This window comes from Dendrobium catenatum, unplaced genomic scaffold (assembly GCF_001605985.2).
Source record: "Dendrobium catenatum unplaced genomic scaffold, ASM160598v2 fragScaff_scaffold_716, whole genome shotgun sequence".
Lineage (NCBI taxonomy): Eukaryota > Viridiplantae > Streptophyta > Magnoliopsida > Asparagales > Orchidaceae > Dendrobium > Dendrobium catenatum.
In genome coordinates this window covers 1,186,079-1,209,114 of record NW_021319178.1, presented here as the reverse complement: position 1 = coordinate 1,209,114, position 23,036 = coordinate 1,186,079, and the positions used below count along the sequence as shown (strand labels likewise).

Genomic DNA, 23,036 nt, shown 5'->3' with positions numbered 1-23,036 from the left:
GATACAATCGCAGAAGAAATTTTATGATAATTTAGGCTTCGTTAGGGACGGTTTTCTTACCGCTTCTTAAAGTAGATTTCAAGTATAATAATTAAAATTTTTGTACAAAAATGCTGATTTAAGAAGCAATAAGAACTGCTTCTTAAAGCAGCTTTCTAGTTCAAAAATTGTTCAAAAACCTATTTTAAGAAACGGTAAGAAAGTCGTCCCAAATGGCAAAGCCTTAGATCTCTTTCACTGCTTATATAATCTGGATAAAATTACATGGCTGCTCAATATTTATTTCCTTTATGCTTCTTTTGCTGTTGTTCAAAACAATGTAAACTGAAATACTTCCATTAAGCAGAAGAATTGGAAGAACAGGAAAAATCTTATATGCTTGTTCAATCACTCAACAGGGATTTAAGGTCATCTAAAACAGTAGATGCAAGCCTTACTTCCAGAGGCAAGATTGAGGCTTCGTTTGGAACGGCTTTCTTTTTGTTTCTTAAAATAACTTTTTAGTACAAAAATTATTTTTTTTTTCTATTAAAAAGCTACTTTAAGAATCAGATAGAAAGCATCCCAAACAAAGCCTGAGTGACCATTGTAAACCAGCTTGACCTCCGCCCAAAAAATAAAATAAAATAAAAGATAGTATAAGGAGAGTTTTCTGAACGGGAGAAGAATGCTTTCTGATCTTATAATTTGGGAGATTGGGCTGGTAAATCCTCTTAAGATAGCCAAATTACATCCTTGAGGGATGTTGAGAGCGTTTTATAGAACTGCAGCAATCAGCAAAAAACAATTAACTCAATCATTTTGTTATTTCTGTGGGTTTAAGTTTGGAGTTCAGAAAAGAAATCGCATTTAAAGCCTAATAAATGATGTCATACTGACAGTACTGTTTGCAGATTCCAATCTATCACTGGCATAAATTTTATTGAGCTTATCTGACATAGGAGGAAACAAACTTTTCTCGTAGTAAACATAGCCAGTGGAAGAATCATGCCCAAGTTCAGAAAGATAATAAGAGTTGAAAGAAATTCTGGTAAGATAAAAAAAAGGATTTTTTTCTCTAGCCAAAAAATTATATATATATATATATATACTGAGATTTTATCACTTTGAGATCATGGACAAAGGAAGATCTCATCGAACCACCTACACCCTCGTCTTATTTTTGCAATTTTCTATTTGAAAATTTATTATTTTTCTCATTCTTATGAACATTATTACTCCCAAGAGCACACTTTTTCTAACAATTTGTTTACATTTAAAAAAAACAAATCATCATATTACGAGAAAATACAAGTCTAAAATGGGGAAAATTATTAGGTCCGGACACCGAACATAGAGATAGGTCTGGACGTCAATAAAATGTCGACACATGGAGTGGACACGTGGATATTCAATATGTTTAATGTGTCTGTAGAACTTTAAACCAAGTGCACCAAAAGCACAGGTAAAACGTAGTAAAAAAGTGCAGTTAAAGCCCAACTAAAGTGCACTCCACGTGTAAAATTTTTAGTGGATGTTCGGACGTATCTCTACGTCCGGTGTCCAGACCTAATAACTTTCCCTAAAATAGACTATGTATATTACCATCACCATCATCTAAGACACCAAGACCCTGAATACAATATGACTACTAAACACGCACTGTGCTGGAAGTCAATTTAGGCACTCACTAGTGCAAATTGAGGCACTAAAAAAAATAAGTATTCACTTTTGAGAAACATAAATTCATACTTTCATATTAAGCTATATTATAAAAAATAATAATTTTTAAGTTTTGTTGCATTTCATGTTCCAAAAACTTATTAAAATGATTATGTTAGCAAAGTACCCAAAAAACCATAAATGACTCATAATTTTAGTGTTGTTCATGCTCTCTTCTCCCTCACTAACTTGTAGCCTCCTTTTGATTTAGAGCATCTCCAGTCGAATGCCATAAATATATATGACATTCTTCCATCCCTCCATCCAATCAGCAAAAATGCTGCTATTTGATTGCAGGAGAACAACACCCGCTATTTTTTTTTAATTCGAAAATTAATATTTAATATATAAAATAAAATACGGGAAAAAACATACAGGAATATTTTGTGTGTGTTAGAAAATGGAGTTCGATTGGAGACAAGTTACTTTATTTGGAGAGAAAATTGAGTTTTTCGGTTGGAGATGGCCTTATTCTTAACATTCCCAAGATTTACTATGCTAGAACATGAAGCTCTTGTTTCAACATTTAATATATTTATTTTCTAGAATATAATCCTTGTTTGTCCAACCCGTATTTATACTTCCCATAGCCCATATCAATAGCAAAAACCACCTCATCTTCCATGCTCGAGGTATTAACAACCATCTCTTCAATTACAAAAAGATGCTTGCCTTGTTGCCTAATGCCTTTAACAAAAGACACCTTGCTCCCTTTTAACAGTACTAATATTACAAGCCTATTAGGGGAAGTAATGCCAATGAATAACTGCTAAATTGGTAAGTCAAAATACCTGATGGAATTCTAGCGTATCCCCTTTAGCCTTCCGTATCTCAACCATATGCAACGAGGGGGCCACTTGAAATACCTGCTAACATTTAGAAACCATTTAAGCAAAATTGTAAATCCCCATGAAACTAAGGGTTAGATTGGGACATCTTTATTATTGCTTTTTAAAGCAACTTTCTAGTACAAAAATTTTAATTTTTATACTAAAAAGCTGCTTTAAGAATCAGCAAGAAATTCATCCCAAACGAAGCCTAAAGAACTGAGTTTTTGTACAACCTCGGCAGAAACATTGAGATTTCCCTTCCTTCCTGCTTTTATATTTCGAAGCATCATCTAGAAAAGCACCAAAATCATCAAATATAGTTCAGAGGTCATAATGCTTTGTTTGTTTATTATCAGGTATGTACATCAATGTTTAATTAAATTTTACCAGACATGCTTTAATCTAATTGTAAGTTAGGAGGTCACCTTGTAGTTCTTCTTGTGAATGTCATATCCAAGAGGCTTTGTAGCTTCTTCAATCTTTCTGATGATTTCATTGGCAGAACATGTTGATGTAAACCTAGTTTCTCTCTTGAATTCCTGTGATGTAACAAAGAGATCGAAAACAGTGCGGTCACAATAATACATCTAGAAGAAAGCTAAAGATGATAATAATATTGTGCTTTGGAATGAGATTTTTGAATGAAAGAATGGTTCCTAATAGATAAAATCTCACAACTAATAGTGCATTTGATTTTCCCTCTCTTCCTCTCCCTCTGCCCTTCCTACTACTATTTATCTATATATAGATAACTGAATGAACACATAAAAAAACTGAATCCCATTCGCAATGATAAACATACTCTTGAGTTATGATTTCAAGAGACTCAATGTACCTGTTCTATATTGAACAAGCTACCAAGATTTAGGCCCTTTGACAAGCCTATAAGCTCAAATGCATTCAGTGCTGCTGGTTGTTCTTCCTTCCCCATCATTTGGTGATCCTGGCAAATTCTTGAATATATCAGACGTTCATGGGTGTAAAATAAAACAAAAGAAGCCCAATATTAACGGGAGAGATACTAAATACAAATTAAGCACGAGAAGCTCAATACAAAGAGAGATACAAAAAACAAAAGTCTCTGAAATTTTAGAGAGATCTCCACTAGAAGCTATTCTTTGACTCACTTGCGAGACCTTGAAAGCAGCATGATCATCATCCAAACTTGTTTCATACGTTCCATCAAAAACAGGAGGGTTGTCGCCATTTCTAAACCATTCATCCTCCAATATTTCAGAGATAGTCATCCTCTGTCATCATCCACAGAAAGCAAAGTCAATCATATATAGTAAGGTAGTGCTGAAGGTGACGAATTTCAAAATACACAGCCTGCATTTTAAGTAGTTGGATAACTTTTTTTGTGTTTCTATCAATACAACAACTATTAGAATGTTTCTATTGTACGATTAAACATAATATCATAGATCATCATAATAAATGGTTGAAATTGTTAAGTTGATATGTGGAGATTTATTTCATCAAATTCAGGCCTTCTAAAGTTTTGAGTTTTAATCCCTAAATAGCTTTTATCTTTGCAGTTATTAGCTTCATAATGTACTTGTTTCCTAATTCTTGCACTCCACCAACACCTTTTATTTTATATAAGGAGATGGAATCCTTCTAGCTTTGCATCACTTAGACAGGAAGCGGAAACTGAGAGAGGAAGAGAAGTCTGAGTGCAGGAAATCAGGAGAAGCTACTATGAATAGGTGTTCAGCTACCCCTGGTGTCAATGACCGGGAAAGTAGCTCAAGTCGAGTCTGAAGGGAGCAGTAATTGGTGGTGGCCAATGAGGTGCCTGGAAATGGAGATTTCTTAAGAGCCAACGGCTGGATAACTTGGAAAAGATCAGGGGACTGGCTCTGGGCCACCACTAGAGATTGTTTTATTTGTGGCGAGTTCATCATCGGAGTTGAGTAGTCTTCCAGGTGATCGTTATCAAAAAGTTGAGAGATTTAACAAAGCTTGAAGACTAATCATGGTGAGTTGGTTTATGGCAAGGCCTTGCAGAGGTTACCAGAATCCACAACAGGGCAGTTGGCCAAAGATACAATATTAGATATCAAAGTCAAACACTTGGACTTGAAGGAGAGTTGTAGTTGGCGGCATTATACATTTGAGTACAACAACAAAAAAGTCTTTATTCCACTATGTGGGGTCATCTACATGAATCTTTTTTTTCTCCATTGTGTTCTATTAAGAGTCAAATTCTCATTTAAATCTAATAAAAAATGTCATTTTTAATACTTCATAACCAAGTCTTTTTAGATCTACATTTACCTTTCTAAACATAGACCAGATCTAATACATGTACTCTCCTAAAAGGGTCATTAGAAGGCCAACATTTTATGTTACTAAACCATCTAAAGCGACTCTCTCTAATCTTATCTTCCACTAGAGCTACTTCAATATTTTAACGTATATACTCCTTTCTCATTGTCTCTAAGTGCAAAGTCACTCATCCACTTAAGCATCCTTATCTCTATTAATTTTATGCTTCTCATTTAATGGCTAATATTTTGAGCCATAAAGCATTGCAAGTCTCACGAACATCTTATAAACTTCTTTCTTAAGTTTGAGGGGTACTTTTTCTATCGCACAATAAGTTCAATGCAATCCTCCACTTCACCCATCTAACTTGAATTCTACTAATAATATCCTCATTTATTTCACCATCGCTTTGAACAATAGACCTGAGATATCTAAAACATTCCCTTTTTTTAATGACTTAATCACCCAATGTCACAATCCTAGCACTAGATCTATTACTACTAAAATTACACTCTATATATCTGATTTTAGTTCTACTCAATCGAAAGCCTTTAAACAATAAGGTTGGCCTCCATAATTCATTTTTTTCATTGACACCCTCTCTAAGATTATCAACAACAACAACATCAAGCCTTTGTCCCACTATGTGAGGTCAGCTACATGAATCATTTTTCGTCATTGTGTCCCATTAAAAGTCAAATTCTCATTTAAATCTAAAAAAGAAAGATCATTTCTAATATTTTCTAACAAGTCTTTTTAGGTCTACCTCTACCTTTCTTAGCATAAGACAAATCTAAACCTCAACTTTCCTAACTAGGTCATCGGAAGGCCTCCGTTTAATGTGACCAAACCATCAAAGGTGACTCTCTTTAATCTTATCTTCCACTGCAACTACTCTAACATTTTCACGTATATGCTCATTTCGTATCTATCTCTAAAGCTAAAGTCACTCATCCACCTAAGCATCCTCATCTCTGCAACACTTAACTTAGTATTATGCTTCACTTTTAATGGCCAACATTCGGCACCATAAAGCATTGCAGGTCTCACCACCATCTTAGAATTTTCCCTTAAGTTTGAGGGAGGACTTTTCTAACACACAACAAGCCCGGTGCATTCCTCCACCTTGACCATCATAATATCCCTATCTATTTTCATCATCACTCTGAATAATAAATCCAAGATATCTAAAATGTGTACTCTTATTAATGACTTGATCTCCCAAAATCACAATCCCCTCACTAGGTCTATTCCTACTAAAATTACACTCCATATATTCCGTTTTAGATCTACTCAAGCGAAAACCTTTAGAATCTAAGGTTGAACTCCATAATTCAAGCTTACCTTTAACTCCCTCTTTAGTCTTATCAACAAGAAGAATATCATCAGCAAAAGCATACACCAAGTCACCAACGTACATCTTCTTGCAAATGTCTAGTGAGAATATCCATGACTAAAGCAAAAAGAAATGGGCTTAAGGCTGATCCTTGATATAATCCAACCGAAATAGGAAAATACTTAGTCAAATAACCTTGTGTTTGAACACAAGTAATAGCTCCTGCATGCATATCTTTAATGATTTGAATATAAACATTATGAACTCCTTTCTTTTCAAGAACTCTCTATAGCACTTCTCTTGGAATTTTATCATATGCTTTCTCTAAATCAATAAATATCATATGTAGATCCTCCTTATTCTCTCTATATTTCTCCAACAAACCTCTCAATAAATGTATGGCTTCCATAGTAGACCTACCCGACATGAATCCAAATTAATTTTGAGAAACATTAGTATCACACCATAACCTACTCTCTATAACTTGCTCCTATAGTTTTAAAGTATGACACATTAACTTAATTCATCTATAATTCGCACACTCCTGTGCATCACATTTATTCTTAAAAATATGAATTAACATATTCATTCTTCACTCATCTGACATCTTTTTAGTTTTCAAAACAGTATTAAAAAGTTTAGTAAGCCAAGAAATTCCTTAATTTCCAAAGCATTTCCACATCTCTATTGAAATATCATCAGGTCCAAGAGCTTTTCCACACTTGGTCTTTAAAGTCTCTCTAACTTCGATTTTACTAATACGCCGATAAAAACTAAAATTTTTATTTTCATTTAGGGTGCTAAAGTCACTAAAGTCAGTCGTATTTTCACATTCTTTATTAAAAAGTATAGCAAAATATCTTATCCACCTTTATTAAATATTTTCTAAGAAAAGTATTTTTTTGATCGTTATCCTTAATACACTTCACTTGAACTAAATCCTTACTACTATCTCTTTGTTTGGCTAACTTATACATATATATCTATCTCCCTCCTTAGTATCTAATCTATTATATAAATCATTAAAAGCTAAGCTCTTTATATCGCAAATAGCTTTCTTAAATTTCTTATTAGCCTCTTTATAACTTTTCCAATTATCATAATTTTTACATCTAAATCAATTTTTATAATAAATCTTTTTATTTTTTTATCTTTTCTTACACATTTGGATTCCACAACCAACTATTTTTACTATTATGAGATTTTTCCCTTCGAAACTTCAAGCACATCTTTTGCAATATTTTTAATATCACTAGCCACTTTTTCTCGCATAACATTAGCATCCTCGCGCACAGACAAAATCTTAAGATCTAAAATCTTATTCTCAAAAATACTTTTACTAAAATTTTTTAAATGCCCTCATCTAATCCAAGAATATCATTTTACTTTATTTTTTTATTTTCCGCCCCTTTATCTTTAAGTTCAAAACTAATAAACGATGCTAGGTATATAAATTTCCACTCGCAATAACTTTATAATCTTTGTAATCTAAACGATTTAATTTTCTTATAAGAAAATAATCAATCTGTATTTTTCTATATCTATTTTTATAAGTGATAAGATGCTCATTTCTTTTCTTAAATAAGGTACTAGCTATTAAAAATCATAAGCTAAAAAAAAAATTTAATATATTCTTACCACCTTCATTTGTTGTTCTAAATCCATGACCACCATAAATGTTTTTAAAATCATCTATCTCTCCACCAACATGTCTATTTAAATCTCCTCCAATAAAAACTCTTTTTTCAAGAGGTGTCTTTTATATTAATTCTTTTAAGTCATTCCAAAATTTTAATTTTTAACCCATATCCAAATCTACTTGAGCATAAACACTTATAATATTAATAATCTTAGCATCAACAATAATATTTAAAGTTATAATTCTATCTGCAATTATATTAATTTTTACAACATTATCCTTCAAACTATTATCTAAAATCACACCTACACTATTTTTAGTACGACTCCAACCCGAATACCATAGTTTATATCTTAAATTATCAATCTCCTTAGCCTTATCTCTAACTAATTTAGTTTTATGAATGCACATAATATTTATCTTCTTATGAATCATAATATCTATTAACTCTATTAATTTTCATGTAAGGGAGCATATATTTCAAGTTCATATTCTAATTTTAGTTTCATGGACTAACTTCTTTGCCCACAACCATCCTTGATGTAGAAACCATTTCCCATTTAACACTGCACCAGGGCGCCGATGCAGCGGTCATTGCACACTTGTCACTGTATTAAGACCATACAGTGTCTTGCTTCCAGGGGACGCCTTAGCATTAATACAATTTTTTAAAGGATTCCTATCATGATTATTCGACAAAAAGAAGAATATCATCAGCAAATGTCTAGTAAAAACATCCATGACCAAAGCAAAAAGATATGGGCATTATACATTTGAGTAACATAAGAAAATAGAATATTTAATATGTTTCTTTTATACTTTTGTATATTGTTAGGTTTTCGTTATGGTGTTGACTTAGCTGGATAGTTGAGTGGGATTGAAGAGAGGAAAGAGAGGAGAGAGAGAGATGGATATGTACTAGAAAGATTAATTGAAGTGGGGTTCTATTTGAGTGACAGATATTGCAACTTCATATTCATCTCTGGACTTGTACATTCTATTATGTCCTTTTTCTGATGTCTTTCTTGCGGCCTATATTATTCCATTCGTGATTTATTACCGCTTAGACGTGAATTTTTCACAACAACCATCACATAAGGATTAGCTCAGCATGCACTTCATAAGAAGTTGACTTAAGAAGCACAATTATATGTCACAGTAAATAAAATACTAACCGTCACTGGATTAGGATCTAGAATTCTTGTCAACAATTTCTTGATGCCAAAAGAAAACCAAGAAGGGAATGTGAAGTTAGCAGTTGCTATCTGCATGAGCATCGAGAATCTGTTAGAAAAGGCTCCAAAATGAAGACAATCAGGCTTCCAAAAGCTTTCCTTTTATACCTTCTTGTACAAATTTATGCTGTTATGATCATCAAAAGGTAAGTATCCCGCAAGTAATGTAAACAGGATAACCCCACATGACCACAGATCAGCAGGAGCTCCATCATAGCCTCTATTTTTAAGAACCTTAATAAAAAGATAGTTTTTTTTTAATTATTTTTTTTTTTAAGAAATAAAAAGATAGTTAGGGGATATAGATGTATGAAAAATATTCAACATTTGAAACAGAAATGACTATAAAAGTATACTTACCTCAGGAGGTACATAATTTGGAGTTCCGCACGTAGTGTGAAGCAAGCCATCATCCTAAAAATTGAATTTTGTTTTAGCCCTACAAAACACTATCAACATAAAGTGGATATATGCTCTTCCTAGTATAATAATTACCCTAAGTTGTTGATGAAGTGCACTAAAGCCAAAGTCAGAAACTTTGAGGTTGCCAGATGCATCAACTAACAGATTTTCCAGCTGCAAAAGATCAATAGGAAAGAAAATTTGGATTTTATAGGGAAGTTGGAAAAAGAAGGAATTAGAAGTAATAAATATCACGCATGCACCAGTTAGTTAACTTTTAAGTCCCTGTGGTAGACACCCCTGCTGTGGCAAAAATCAATAGCATAAATCAATTGATGAAAATATCTCCTTGCTTCAACTTCTCCCATTCTTCCATGATTAACCTGCAAAGTTCATGTATATAAATTATAATCAGAATAATTTAATTATACTAGAAAGAATGGAGAATGATAACTGAAGCTTACATGTTAGAACATAACCGAAACCTAACAGAAGTATGGTTATTAAAGCTTGAATTCCATAAGACACTGAATTAATGTTGATAAATGTTGAAGGAAAATATTCAATAATGGGAAATTGCAACAAATGTATTAATAAGCTACAAAAAATCATGCAAAGTTCGTGCATAGAGGATGCAGTTGGCCGGGGAAAAGTGCCGTTATAATGTGAAATGATTTCCCAAAAAAACAATACACACACACAACGCACAAAAGCTACAAGGAAAGCAAGGGAAAACTTCATGTTCTCAACTTACAATATTATTAAACAGCTCTCCACCAGTAGCATATTCAAGAACGATGAAGATCTTTGATTTGCTGCCCATTACCTGACATTGAGAAGCACATTATAAGAAATTAAAAATAAAAAGGGGCTCATAGATGGAACAACATCAATTCAAATGTGCTATATTTAGTAATTTCATAACGTGATTCCTCTTTTTTTTTTTCATTAGTTCCAAAAACTCAAGGTTCTGCTGTGGAGAAATAATTGAGGAGGTTGTAGACAAGAATTCTGTTACAGACAAAGAATAAATATAGATTATATATGAAATTTCTTTTTTAAGACGAGTAAATTGAGAAAAACGCTAGTTTTCCTAATTTAAAATTATGGAGCCTTAATATTTGCAAATTTATATTGAAGTAACAAACCTTAATTCAGGTTTGTTTTCATGGTCATCAAAGGGTGACCAAGTAATTCGGTATATGTTACTAATCTTTTGGCTAATCTTCTTTTTTTTTTCTTTTTTTTTTCTTTTTTGAGAATTTTTGGCTAATCATTTGCTCAGACAATATAATAACTCTAAATCATAATTAGCAATGTCATGAGCAGATTGATTAGATGGATTTATTTACTCATCATCCTAGATTTTTTTTTCTCAACATTAAGGTCAATAAAATGATTAATAGATGATAACATTCACAGAGGACTACTACTACTCGGTCTTAGTTATGAAACATAAGTTACTAAAACACGTAGAATCATTTATTATAGAAATATATTTATTTTGTTGCTTTTGAAAATAATGTTTTGATGTGAAACTGTTAGACCAGCCCAAGGGCCAGTTGAACCGGTCCCTCTTGGATTGGTTCGGGTGTACAGGAGGCGGAAACCAGAGGGAGGTGGAAGCCTAGCTTGGGTGGTTACTGGATGGGGCCCGCGCATTAATGTGGCATTGGTTTAGTAGGGAAAATTAAATTTAAGCGTTGTTTAGGGATTAGTTAATTGTCTTTTTTCGTTAAGAGGTTTCCTTCTTGCTAGGGTTAGGTTTTATTTTGAATTTGAATCTGAATCTGAAATTTGAGATCTCTGTTTTGGTTTTCGGTTCTAGACTTTGGCTAGAGATTGGAGAGTTGAATCTTCCTCACGAATTGAAGATTCATTGTCTCAAGTTGTTTCTTTTCTTCTCTTATTGAATTTCAAGTGCTCGCCCTTATGATTTCTCTACAGATTTTGTAAAATCTGCACGGTGTTTGCTGAGTTTCTCTCAAATTCAGTAAGTTTTCTCTGTTTTGGTGGTTATTTCCTATCAAAAACGTATTGAATGTATGATTAATTTATATCTTTTAAATCTAAGGTTTATGAAGCATCATGTGTTGGAGCAGTTGTGGGATCCGAAAATTCGGCCCCGACCTCCGCCCGCTTTTGTTTTCTTTGGCGAGGGAGTTTTAACGAATTTAAATTCCGGGGAAAATTTTGGAAGGCAGATGGGTTTGTAGATAAGACACTACCCAGAGATTTCGCCCTCATTTTGCGAGGACTTTATGATCTGAGTTCTGGTTTCCTATAGGTGCAAGCCCCTATAGTTAATTACCCCTCCCGATAACGAGAGAGAACTTTCGATTAAGGCTAGTCGTCAATCAGATACGTATAGAGATACGTGTATCTGCCTATCAAAAACATATTGAATGTATGATTAATTTATATCTTTTTAAATCTAAGGTTTATGAAGCATCATGTGTTGGAGCAGTTGTGGGATCCGAAAATTCAGCCCCGACCTCCGCCCGCTTTTGTTTTCTTTGGCGAGGGAGTTTTAACGAATTTAAGTTCCTGGGAAAATTTTGAAAGGCAAATGGGTTTGTAGATAAGACACTATCCAGAGTTTTCGCCCTCATTTTTGTGAGGACTTTATGATCTGAGTTCTGGTTTCCTATAGGGGCAAGCTCCTATAGTTAATTACCCCTCTCGATCACGAGAGAGAACTTTCGATTAAGGCTAGTCATCAATCAGATACGTAGAAAATACGTAGTATCTGGCATATAGTAGCAGCATGGGCATGATGATTCGAAGTTTGAAGGTTTTATATTTAAAATTAGAAATTTCACCATCGTGCACTTAAAGCGGATGGTGGGGAAATGGATGATAGACCTGATCAAGATCCCATGGTTCCGTCATCCCGGACAATCGTGATCCCTGGTCTACTAAGTCAGAGGAGGTAGTCGACTCAACCTGACAGAAGGATCCTTGTCGGCAGCCATGGGTTGCTTCGTCCAAGGGGACCTTATAGACCTAGTGTGGATATTTGCCTAAGGGGGCAAATTTGAATCCACCTTAGCTAACATAGGACTTTGTGCCCTATCTATCATATCATATTGATTCATATCTCAAAGATTTGATTTTATTAAGGAATGTATCAACTCTAGCCATAACTAGTATTTCGTGGTACCATTTGGCGGCAAAACCACTCGGTTCAGAGGGTGCCGAGTCATAATCGTTTATCCTGCGGTGCCATTTGGCAGCAAAACCATCAGTTAGAGGATACGTACCACGTCCTTATTGGTAGGAGATTGTTTGAGAATGGATCCTAGTGATATTTTTGACTAAGCATTAACTCTTTGTGAACCGAAGTAGTTTTCAATTTGTCTACCCTGCCAAATTGTTGCGGAGGGTAAATGGATTTTGCTTTAAATGTTCTATAGTGTTGAATTCCAATTTTAAATATTTGAATTTGGAATAATTTTTGAAATTTTGGATTTTCGGGTATTTGAGCGGCATTTAAAAATATTTGTGAACCCCTACATTTGAGATTTACATTCAACACGGCCATCATCGAGGTGACTTTGAAGTCACATGAAAATATTTGAATTTTGTAAAAGTTTGAGGGTGTTTTGAAATATTTGAAATTAACCCCTCTGGTTGAGCTCTACATTCAACGCGGCCATTATCGGATTGTTTGGGATCATTTCCATTTGTTGATTAAACCTTATCGACTCTGCCAATTTGCCGACAAAGGATCGGGTTCATCACAGGCTTTGTACCTTTATGAGTGAATTCTCATTGTTATAAGCCTTGAAAGCCTAATATAAATGTATTAAGACAAATATAGCGGTCGCTGCAATAGTATATTTGTTTGATGGTTTGAGCCATGTCGACTCCTATTGATTCGTATAGAAGGATCGGGTTCAAATTTGAATTCACTTATTGACCCGGCAGTATCCCTAGACATCATGTGTGTACTAATAACACGCTTGCAAGGACCCATGTGGGTGTTTGAGGGCATTTATCCCTTTTGTGTACCTATGTGTATACAAATTATGGTGCATGTGCGGGGTACTTTGAAATATTTGTAAGCATCTTTTGTCCGCTTGCATGAATGTTACGGATCCTGTGGCGTGACGTAATACTTGAATCATTTGCACGTTGCATACAGGTGGACTATCGTGCACTACTTGCATGATTTATACAGTTAGATTATAGTGCACTAACAAATCTCCTGCTTTCAATTGTAGATGCTTGTCTCTATTGTAATTCTTTCACATTTGCCCATAGACAGCATGTTGAATGTAGAACATGTATTTGAAAATTTGTATTCACTTGTAAATGGTGTGTTATATGTATGATGAATTTCCTATAAAAACCCGTGAAGACTGGCATTTGTTGTAGTCCTTTGGCCTCCTGCTTGTGGTTAATACACCGGGCATACAACAAATCTTCTATGGTAGCTTATAAAGATTTGCACTTGTTGTAGTCATTTGACATGTTGTTCGTATATGCCATTTAATATGTATGACGGGTCTCCTACAAGGGCCCGTGGACACTTGCATTTATTATATATCATCTGGTGTTTGTAGGAGATTGTTCTAGCTACCGTGTATTGATCCGTGTTGGCTCTAGAATATTGTATCATTCAATATTTGCCGATGCCCATCACTTGTAACGCCGAGCAAGCGTCGAAGCTCAAGGTTTCTGCACAAGAATAACGGGAAACGACGCAAACGGCGCCGAATGAACAATGATTCAACGACATTTCAGCAGATTTCCTGGATTTCGGCGGAGATCATGGAGGGATTTCGAGGACTCGATGGGTATGAGGTATGTCTGCTATGCTCTTTTTTTTTTTTTTTACACAGAGGTCAACAGCAATAAAGATCACTGCTATGATCAATATGTTGGTTTGTCATAGGTGACTCTTTATGAGTAAGAGATAAAACTACTCTTCTTAATTAGGAGCATAATCCTTACTACTTTTTTGTATGATTTAATTATTAATAATACAATGTGAAATAGTATTTTATGTGACTATATTGATATGATGCGACAGTTATTTTTATCATATTGTACAAATTCCTAGAATGTTATGTTTATTAATTTGATTCTTGAGGAACAATTATTGCTTATATAAATCTTGAATTATGCATATAAGCAAGTTTGATCATATTATAATCTTTATTAAGAACTATTTGTAATGTCAAATTCATAGAATGTATGATTGTATGCATGAAACTTATATTATTGGTAAAACTATTTTGATATTAGCTAGTCGGGCTAACGGGTCCATAGGGAAATTATTCAGTTTCCTTGGGATTGGCGCCTATCTTTTTTTAGCTTTAAAGTGTCCTAGTAAGACCGACAACGAATATATATTGATAGAAAAAAGAAAATGATAAATGACTAACAAGTGAATGATGGATGTATAAGTACAACATCTTTATAAGTTGATGTTTTCACATTTAAACACAATGATCATTGGTTTGCATAAATAATTATTTATAAACACTACCATATAATAAGCACTATTAAACTCATATATTTGAACTATTATCTTTAATACATTGTCTGTAATAATTATAATATAATACACTTTTTTTACTTTTGCCTCTTTTATAACTCATGTTAATGCCGCATGCCTTATCTTTATGCATTAAACAATGTGTTCTACCTATTGAGTTTATTTCTTGCAAACTCATTTCTATTATTTTATAATTTTCAAATTATTAGTTATGCATCATTTATAAAGGGGTTCTTAGACTCATAGGGAAACACGCCTTAGCAAAATTCAACAAGGGCATGCACTTTCCCTAGTGAAGGGACTCACCTCAACAAACCTTGAACCAAGGCGATTTTCCCAAAAGAACTCACATGTTCAAGAACATCATCTTAGAAGAGCTTGCCTCCACTAGAAGACAACTCACCCCATTAGTAGGAGACGCTCAACTACGCAAACCCAACAGTAACAACTATTTGACTTGCCAGGACCCGAGCCAAGTTAAATATGGCAGGACACGTGTATTCATTCAAATTATTCTATGTTTGTAATAATTAAATGTTATATTACTTTACTTTTTTAGGTATACCATCTCCTATAGCTTTTACAATCCTACGAATAAAGGGTTGGAGGTATTTTTGAAACATCTGACCACTAGAGTTAATGATATTGAGCATAGATAAATTTATTCTTAGTTGCCACCTATGATGCACAGACACAAACATGACAACATAGATATGAGACACATCAATCATTGAAAATATAGGCCACAAACAAGGGTTGGACATGACAACAAGATCAACATCGAGCCTTCATCCCACTATGTGCTACAAGAATCCTTTTTCTCAAAAAATATTTATATCTTAAAAATAGTCTATATAAATTAATAAGTAGGATATTATATCATTTAACTAGGATCTATGCTTTAAATGATTAATATTAGGATGTCGAGAGTCAGTCTTAGATGTCGTGTCAGGCATTGAGAGGGGAGTTAAAAATATTGTTGAGAGTCTGGCATCAATGTTGTCAACAGGCATCAGGCATCAATGTTGAGACAATGTGACCCTTGATGTTGAAACGGCGTCAATCTTTGATGTTGAGATGACTTTGGACAAAGATGAGATGTCAAGAAGTCGTGAGGGTGTGATTGTGAGTGTACAAATTGCCAGCATCGAGCTTCAATGTCAAGACATCGTCAAACTTTGATGTTGAGATGATTTTAAAACATTTATGTTATGACGTTGTTATAAAACCCTAGTTGTAACCCGCTAGAGAGAAATGAAAATGAAAATGTTTGGGGATTGAGGTATTAATTTAGAGTTGTGGACAGGAAATAAGAAATTTATTTTTTATTTTTTAATAAATAAAAATTTGAAATACAAGAAATTATAGTAAAAAATTCATATAATATTTAAGACGCATGTGTCGGACATGCGTGTTTAATTTATTTTTTATATTTTTTTAATTTTGCATATCCTCAACGTGTCCAAAGCGTGTCAGAGATGTGTCGACTGTGTGTCGTGTCTAATATGTGTCGGACACTGCATACCTCTTTGAGGAGAAGTATCGATGCATCATAAGTTGCCACGTCTCTCTCTCTCTCTATCCGTCACCTTAACTAATTTTGATAGTAAGGTCAAGATATCGCCTATAAACAAATTTGAATTCAATAAATAACAACTGTCCACCAAAGTACAAACTCGATAGTAAGTATGATTTGTTTAGCTGGAATCAAATTTCTAGCATCATTTTCCTGTTCGAATAGCTAGTAACAAACAGAAGAAACAAGAGAAATGAAATTTGATAAGAAAATTTCAAATTACGCCAACACCGCAGTGTACAGAAATTGGTATTGCGCTATGGAGAACGTATGTAAAGGTCTACAAAGTAAGCAAGCACATTTAGTAGAACTTAAACATGCTAACTTATGAAGCAGCCATACAATACTATCTCTATATCCAAAATCTATTAAAAACACAATGATAAGTGGGACATAAAAATATTACATGCAAACCCAGGTAGAATACGGCTAAGCTGATTAATAGTGGAATTCCAGATCTAAAGAATATAATGGAGATGTAGATGACAAAATATAGTGGCAAATCATTAGTAGTTTTAAGGCAACACTAACACACAGTTGATATTGCATCACCAAATCTTCTTTTACTGAGAGCACAAAGGACCTTTTAGTAATAGCAAAATGAAAACAATGATAACCAAATCAAAGGCTCAAAAACTACCTCTAGCAGTCGGATAACATTTGGATGCTTTATTAACTTCATGGTAGCAATTTCCCGCATAATCTGCCAGGCCGAGTAATGTTACATAGGCATGATTAGATATCAGAGATTAGCTAAACATTGTTCTAAGAAAGCAAAACTCCATAACATACATTAATTAGGGAAGTTCAGAATTCGAGAGAAAATTTTCAAAATTAAGCATTACAAAACATTATTCATACTAAATAAAATTTGATCAAACAGCCTTCCTAAAATTATGCAAGATATTTCATATTAAGTAAAGAAAATGGGCAAAGTTCCACCTTTCATGTCAGAGAAGGAAATGGATAGATAAAATAACCCTAAAATTATAGTTGAAATTGAAAGGAAGAAACAAAACAAAATTAATAGAAGGTTGTACCGTTGTAATATGAACAAATATAATAAATTATAGTTTGCATAAACATTTCTAGAGAAGTGATTCTACTTGTTAAGATGCTTTAGGATCAAAACTCTATAAATATATTCATCAATTATACAACATCATTGTCAATACAACAAAATGTCTTGGCTCAAGCCGTATACTCCCTGGTTTCTAACCTAAAGGTCTCTGTTAAATCTCCGCCGCTTACTCTAAACGAGATCCCACGGCTCCAAATCAGAATCCGTGGGAAGCCTGCCTGAAACCACGCCTTATTCACGTTGATTTCTATCCATAATTAGATAGCTGATTTAGGAAGGAATATATGAGCGCAATAATGCCTGATTTTGTAGTTATTTGTTTCTCTATTAAGATATCTTGTATAGATCTATAAATAGGGAATAACTTGTGTAATGAGATATGTTTTTTTCCTCTCAAAATTTTGATTTCAACTGTCTCATGCATCAATCTCAATGGGCGCAACTATAACGAATTTCTCTAGGTCCAACCAAGATCTAATTTTTGTAATTGCTATTGTGCTCATATAATTAGAATATTAGATAGATTTCTATCCTTTATAAAAAAATATCATCATAAATACAAGTCTGAAAAAGTGCAAACATTCATCTTTCAAGTATTTGACTGAACTGACTAAGCAAATTTCCTAAAATATGGAAATAAAAATATATCAAACATAAAGTAAACATAAGTTAGCCTAGTAACCATCCAGCTAAAGGAATAATCAACTAAAACTTTGTAGTCCAACGAATCAGGCCTTCTAAACAGGGACAAAATAATACAAAAGAGGCAAAAAAAAACAAATAAACTCAGGTATTGAAACCATAGAGCAAAACTGCGCACTTAAAAATGTTCAAAAGTCTAGAAAAGACCTGCTCAGGCAATTTATGCTTTAGAACCTTCTCCTTTAAAAGTATCTTTATTGCAACATGTTCTCCCGTGTCCAAGTTCCTTGCAAGCCTCACTTTTGCAAACGTTCCTATGCCAATTGTTTGGCCGAGCTCGTATTTACCTACTTGACGCTTCGCCTTTTGTACACTCATCTTGCTAGTCAACTGATATCTGCCATTCCAGAACAGACTATAAGTATTTCCAGTGGAATTAAGAAATTGCAAATGCTAGCAATAACAAAACCAGCTCAGGCCATCGAAACCAGGTTATTAGAAACAATGGAGAATAGAAAAGGATTGACAATGTGAAGCACATTAACCACAGGAAAGAATAAAAAAAGCTGAATCTAGCATCATCATCCTCATCATTAGCTTCATCCATTAAATGCCGTACCTATTGGATACCCAATTGCATCAAAGTTTAAGTACAACATTTATTGGAGAAAATTTTAATGAATATGGAAAACATGTATTGCTTATATGATGATACTAGTAAATAGGTTGTTGGATATTATAATTTTCCTTGGGATTTTTTTTCCTATTTACTTACCTTTGTTTCAGAATAAGCTGTGACTCAAAATATGATGAGAGAAGGAAAAACAGGCTCCTTAGCTTTAAAAAACTGCAGATGCGGTAAAAATTTATGAACTTAAAAGAATTCAAACAAAAAGTAATGCAACTTTACCTAATATCAAAGAGATACTGAGATCAAATATGGCTCCCTAAGAAGAATTGGCACATTGAATCAGAAAACTTAAGGTAATTAAACCCCAAATTCCACTTTTGTTACGATTCCTTCTCTAATGTTTATATAGAGCCACCAGCACCTCGGTTACGAGCCAGGTAATAAATAGTATCAAGGAAAGGGCATCTTTTGTTTTTTTAATGGCCACACGAAGAAATCCATCCAAGAAAAACTCAATTGTATTTAAAAAATAGCAACTGAGAACTGTCTTAATGGCAAAGACTTCAAAAAATAAATAAAGTAAAGAGCACACAGTAAGCATTCCATTGAACTCTAGAATAAGCCAAAAAGGCCGAAAAGGATTAATCAAAAAACTGTAACAAGGAAAGAAATTCAAACCCTAAAGCATCAAAACTATCAGACCTCACTAAGAAAGCTTCAACTTTGTCGCACGTAATCCAATTGCACAAAAGATAAACAGAAAAAAAGAAAGATTTTATAGGCAATTTATACCATTAACACACCAAATCAAATGTCATTAGCAAAAAACGACCTTCTTAAGCAAAGTAGAGGCTTTCATCTCTTCCCAGCTCTTTCAGAATGCAAATGGGAAGAAACCAAGGGCGGGGAAAAGAATGAAGAGGAAGATGCAGAACAAGTTTGTTCAAAGCCAACATTGTGCATGAATAGATGGGTGAAATAGGGAAGGTGGTCTCCTTGTTTCGTAACCAGGCTCAGTATCGTTTGGCAACACCCAAGCGAGCAGCTGCAAAGGCAATATGCTAAGCAACGGACTAAATCCTAAAAACTAAAAAAATTTGAATTTGGAAAAAGGAAAAAAAATTTAAAAATTGATTTTTTTAATAAAAACGAATTTGTCAAATTTATATATGATTTTGTATGCAGAATTTTAAATATTTATAATTATTATTTTTTATTTAATATTTTTATTGTATTTTACATCATTCTAAAAAGGTTTTAATTATTGCAAGCAAAAGATAAATTTATTAATTTTCATTCTATGATTTCTAAGGTCTCAAATAATTAACTTTTAGGTTTGTGCTCATCATTTTTTTAGATTTTGATAATGATCAAATTCAATTCAATATATTTTAAAACAATTAAAAATCCTTGATGATCATTTTTTTTATATCTTCAATGCATCAAAAAAACCTATGGAAATGTATAATAACAACTCAAAATTATTTATTGCAATTAGAATGTTTAATATGATTTTTTTTATAATAAGTATTAAAATATTTTAATTTTTGTACTATAAAACTGCTTTAAGAAGCAATAAGAAAGCTGTCACAAATGAAGTCTAAGTTTATACATGCAAAAGCCTTAACTTATGTCCCATAGCCTACTTAAGCCTTATACTAACTTAACTTAGACATTGGTTGGCTAATCTTAAACTTTGACTTTTATTTATTTGATACTTTGAACTTGAGCCTTAGCATGCTATTGGTGTGTTTTGATTGATTATTGGTTAACTCTAGCCTAACTCAATAGATTTTAAGGGCTCTAGTGGCTCAGCATAAATTATCTCATTTGACATAGTAACCTTTGACTTATACTAAGACTCCTTTATTAGCCCCGACCTTAATTAACCTCTATTAAATCCAATTGATCTTGAATGGCACAATGAATTTAGAAAGGACACTTTAACCCATTTGACTTCATACTGAGCAATACGCGAATATAGCAATCCCGGGTCAAGTCGTCGGACCGCGCGGTATTGAGTAAGACCACGTGGCGATATGTTATTGGCGTCCGAACATAGAGCTACGTCAGGTCACCTGACCTAATAATTGTTCGTGAGGATGAGAGTTGCGTGCATATTCACTGATTTGACATAAAAATTTTTCTATAGCAATCACTTGATCACTGCAAAATAACTCTACAAGAGAAATATTTGCTTTCTGGTTGTATAGGATATTTTATTTATTATTGTTATTTCATTTATATGTAAATTTCAAAAAATAAATGAAAATATTCTAATTGGTCACCTAATTAGATCTGACTGGTACAATTAACAAAATGCCTTCGTCAATGGAATCAATGGTTTAGAGAGAGACCTTCGTTTTGAAAAAAATGTGCTTCTTATTTGATCCATATTTTTCATTTTAGTATTTTACTCTTCAGAAATGGCACTCTTAAGACATGTAATATAAGACTAAGATGCCCAAAACCTTTAGGTTTTACATTAAACTACAATATATCCAAGAAATGAGAGGTCAACATCTCATTAGGGCATCTCCAACCGAACGGCAAACAAGTGTTTGCGGTTCTTGCTTTGCTCCAACCGATCGTCATTTTTGACCCCATTTAATCGCGGATGAACAGTACGACGCCATATTGGCGTCGCAATGTTCATCTGCGCCATTTTTTTCTCTCTATTGATGTCGCACTGTTCATCTGCGCCATTTTTTTCTCTCTACCGAACAGATAGGGAAGAAAGACGCGAAAGAAAACGACTGTTTTAGCGGCAAAATGGCGTTGGATTGGAGATGAAAAACGGCATTTTTTTATTTCCCTGCATTTTGGAGTGAAAAATGACATTTTCGGTTGGAGATGGTCTTGGGATGATTAGGGTGATAAAAATAAATGGGATTTAAGAAGGGTAATTTGGCTTTATATAAGTCATAATAATTATGATTGGTCAAATATTTTTATTATTAGGAGAAATATACCTCAAATTTTATTTCATATTAAATTACTAAAATTGATATTTAGTTGTTCATGCATGAAATCGTAGAAACAATATCTCCCCGTAAGCTTATATTTTTTTATAATTTCAAGTTTACTTATAATTGAGCAGCGATTTGTCTGGAAATTAAATTAATTCAAAGTTGAGTTTGAGTTATGCTGAGTTCATTTAAAACCTAGTGTTAAGTTAGGCGGTGAACGAACAAATGCATGAGGGAAAAGATGTTATGTGACAATGAAGAAATAATATTATCATTCATAAGAAAGTACTATGACACAAATAATTTTTTCATAGACTTATCATGCTTCGTTTAGAACAACTTTTTTGTTGCTTTCTAAAGTTATTTTTTATTAAAAAAATTTAAATTAGAAATTTTTTGTACTATAAAGCTGCTTTAGAAAACAGTAAGAAAGTAATCTCAAACAAAATCGAAGTTTCATGATGGAAGAGAATCACTAAGTTTCATACCAACCACATGTCCTTATTTTTTATTTGAAAGACTAAATTTAGCACCACCTCCATACTAAGAGGTAGTTAATAATAATCCCTAAAATGAATTCTTATTGGTTAGAACTGAAATTGTTTTCATTATCTCCATCCTTTTGTATAAGATGTTGCCACAACATCAGTAGGGGAAGAGAGGGGAGGCCAAATTATGTATAAGATCTTGCTTTCAAAATTTGGCAAAGTATAGATGGAAAGGGAGTGGCTCCATATTAATGACTTCATAATGATAATAATGCTCAACTTCTTTCACTTGTTAATATTAATGATGATGGAAACACTGAAAAATTTAAATTTAGATGTTGATGATGATGCCCTACTTTTTTTATATGAAGGGATAAATATGATTAATGCGATTAATTTCTTCTACTCTGTATTAGTCAAAGTATTGATTAGGGTTAAGGGAATGACTTTGGGTTGTATTGCTTCCGAGCAATACGCTCGGTATTTCTCGATATTGATTGGTATTGGTCTTCACAGAGTGGTATTTCTCATTATTGTTGAGCGAAATCGACCAATACTGAGTAAATACCGAGCAATACCTAGCAACACGCGAACATAGCAATCCTGTCTCCGTTCCGGGTTGGGGTTGTCGGGCCGCGCGGTAAATAGTGAGAACACGTGGCACTATTTTACTGGCGTCCGAACGTAGAGCTACGTCAGGTCACCTAACGTAGCTCTACGTTCGGACGC

At 33.6% G+C, this 23,036-nt stretch overlaps 1 protein-coding gene across 1 annotated transcript; it reads right to left on the bottom strand.

Annotated features, from left to right (window-relative positions):
- Window positions 1-563: 563 nt before the first annotated feature.
- Window positions 564-19,889, bottom strand: LOC110103756 (CBL-interacting protein kinase 32). Its single transcript, XM_028696001.1, has 15 exons — window positions 19,683-19,889; window positions 18,427-18,616; window positions 17,137-17,199; window positions 10,169-10,240; window positions 9,690-9,797; window positions 9,508-9,588; window positions 9,373-9,426; window positions 9,121-9,246; window positions 8,953-9,042; window positions 3,659-3,781; window positions 3,367-3,474; window positions 2,957-3,070; window positions 2,765-2,821; window positions 2,493-2,567; window positions 564-764 (listed from the first exon to the last, which is right to left on the bottom strand). The coding sequence occupies exons 2-15, from the start codon at window positions 18,595-18,597 to the stop codon at window positions 714-716; spliced, it is 1,293 nt and encodes a 430-aa protein (XP_028551834.1). The 5' UTR covers window positions 18,598-18,616; window positions 19,683-19,889; the 3' UTR covers window positions 564-713.
- Window positions 19,890-23,036: the final 3,147 nt, after the last annotated feature.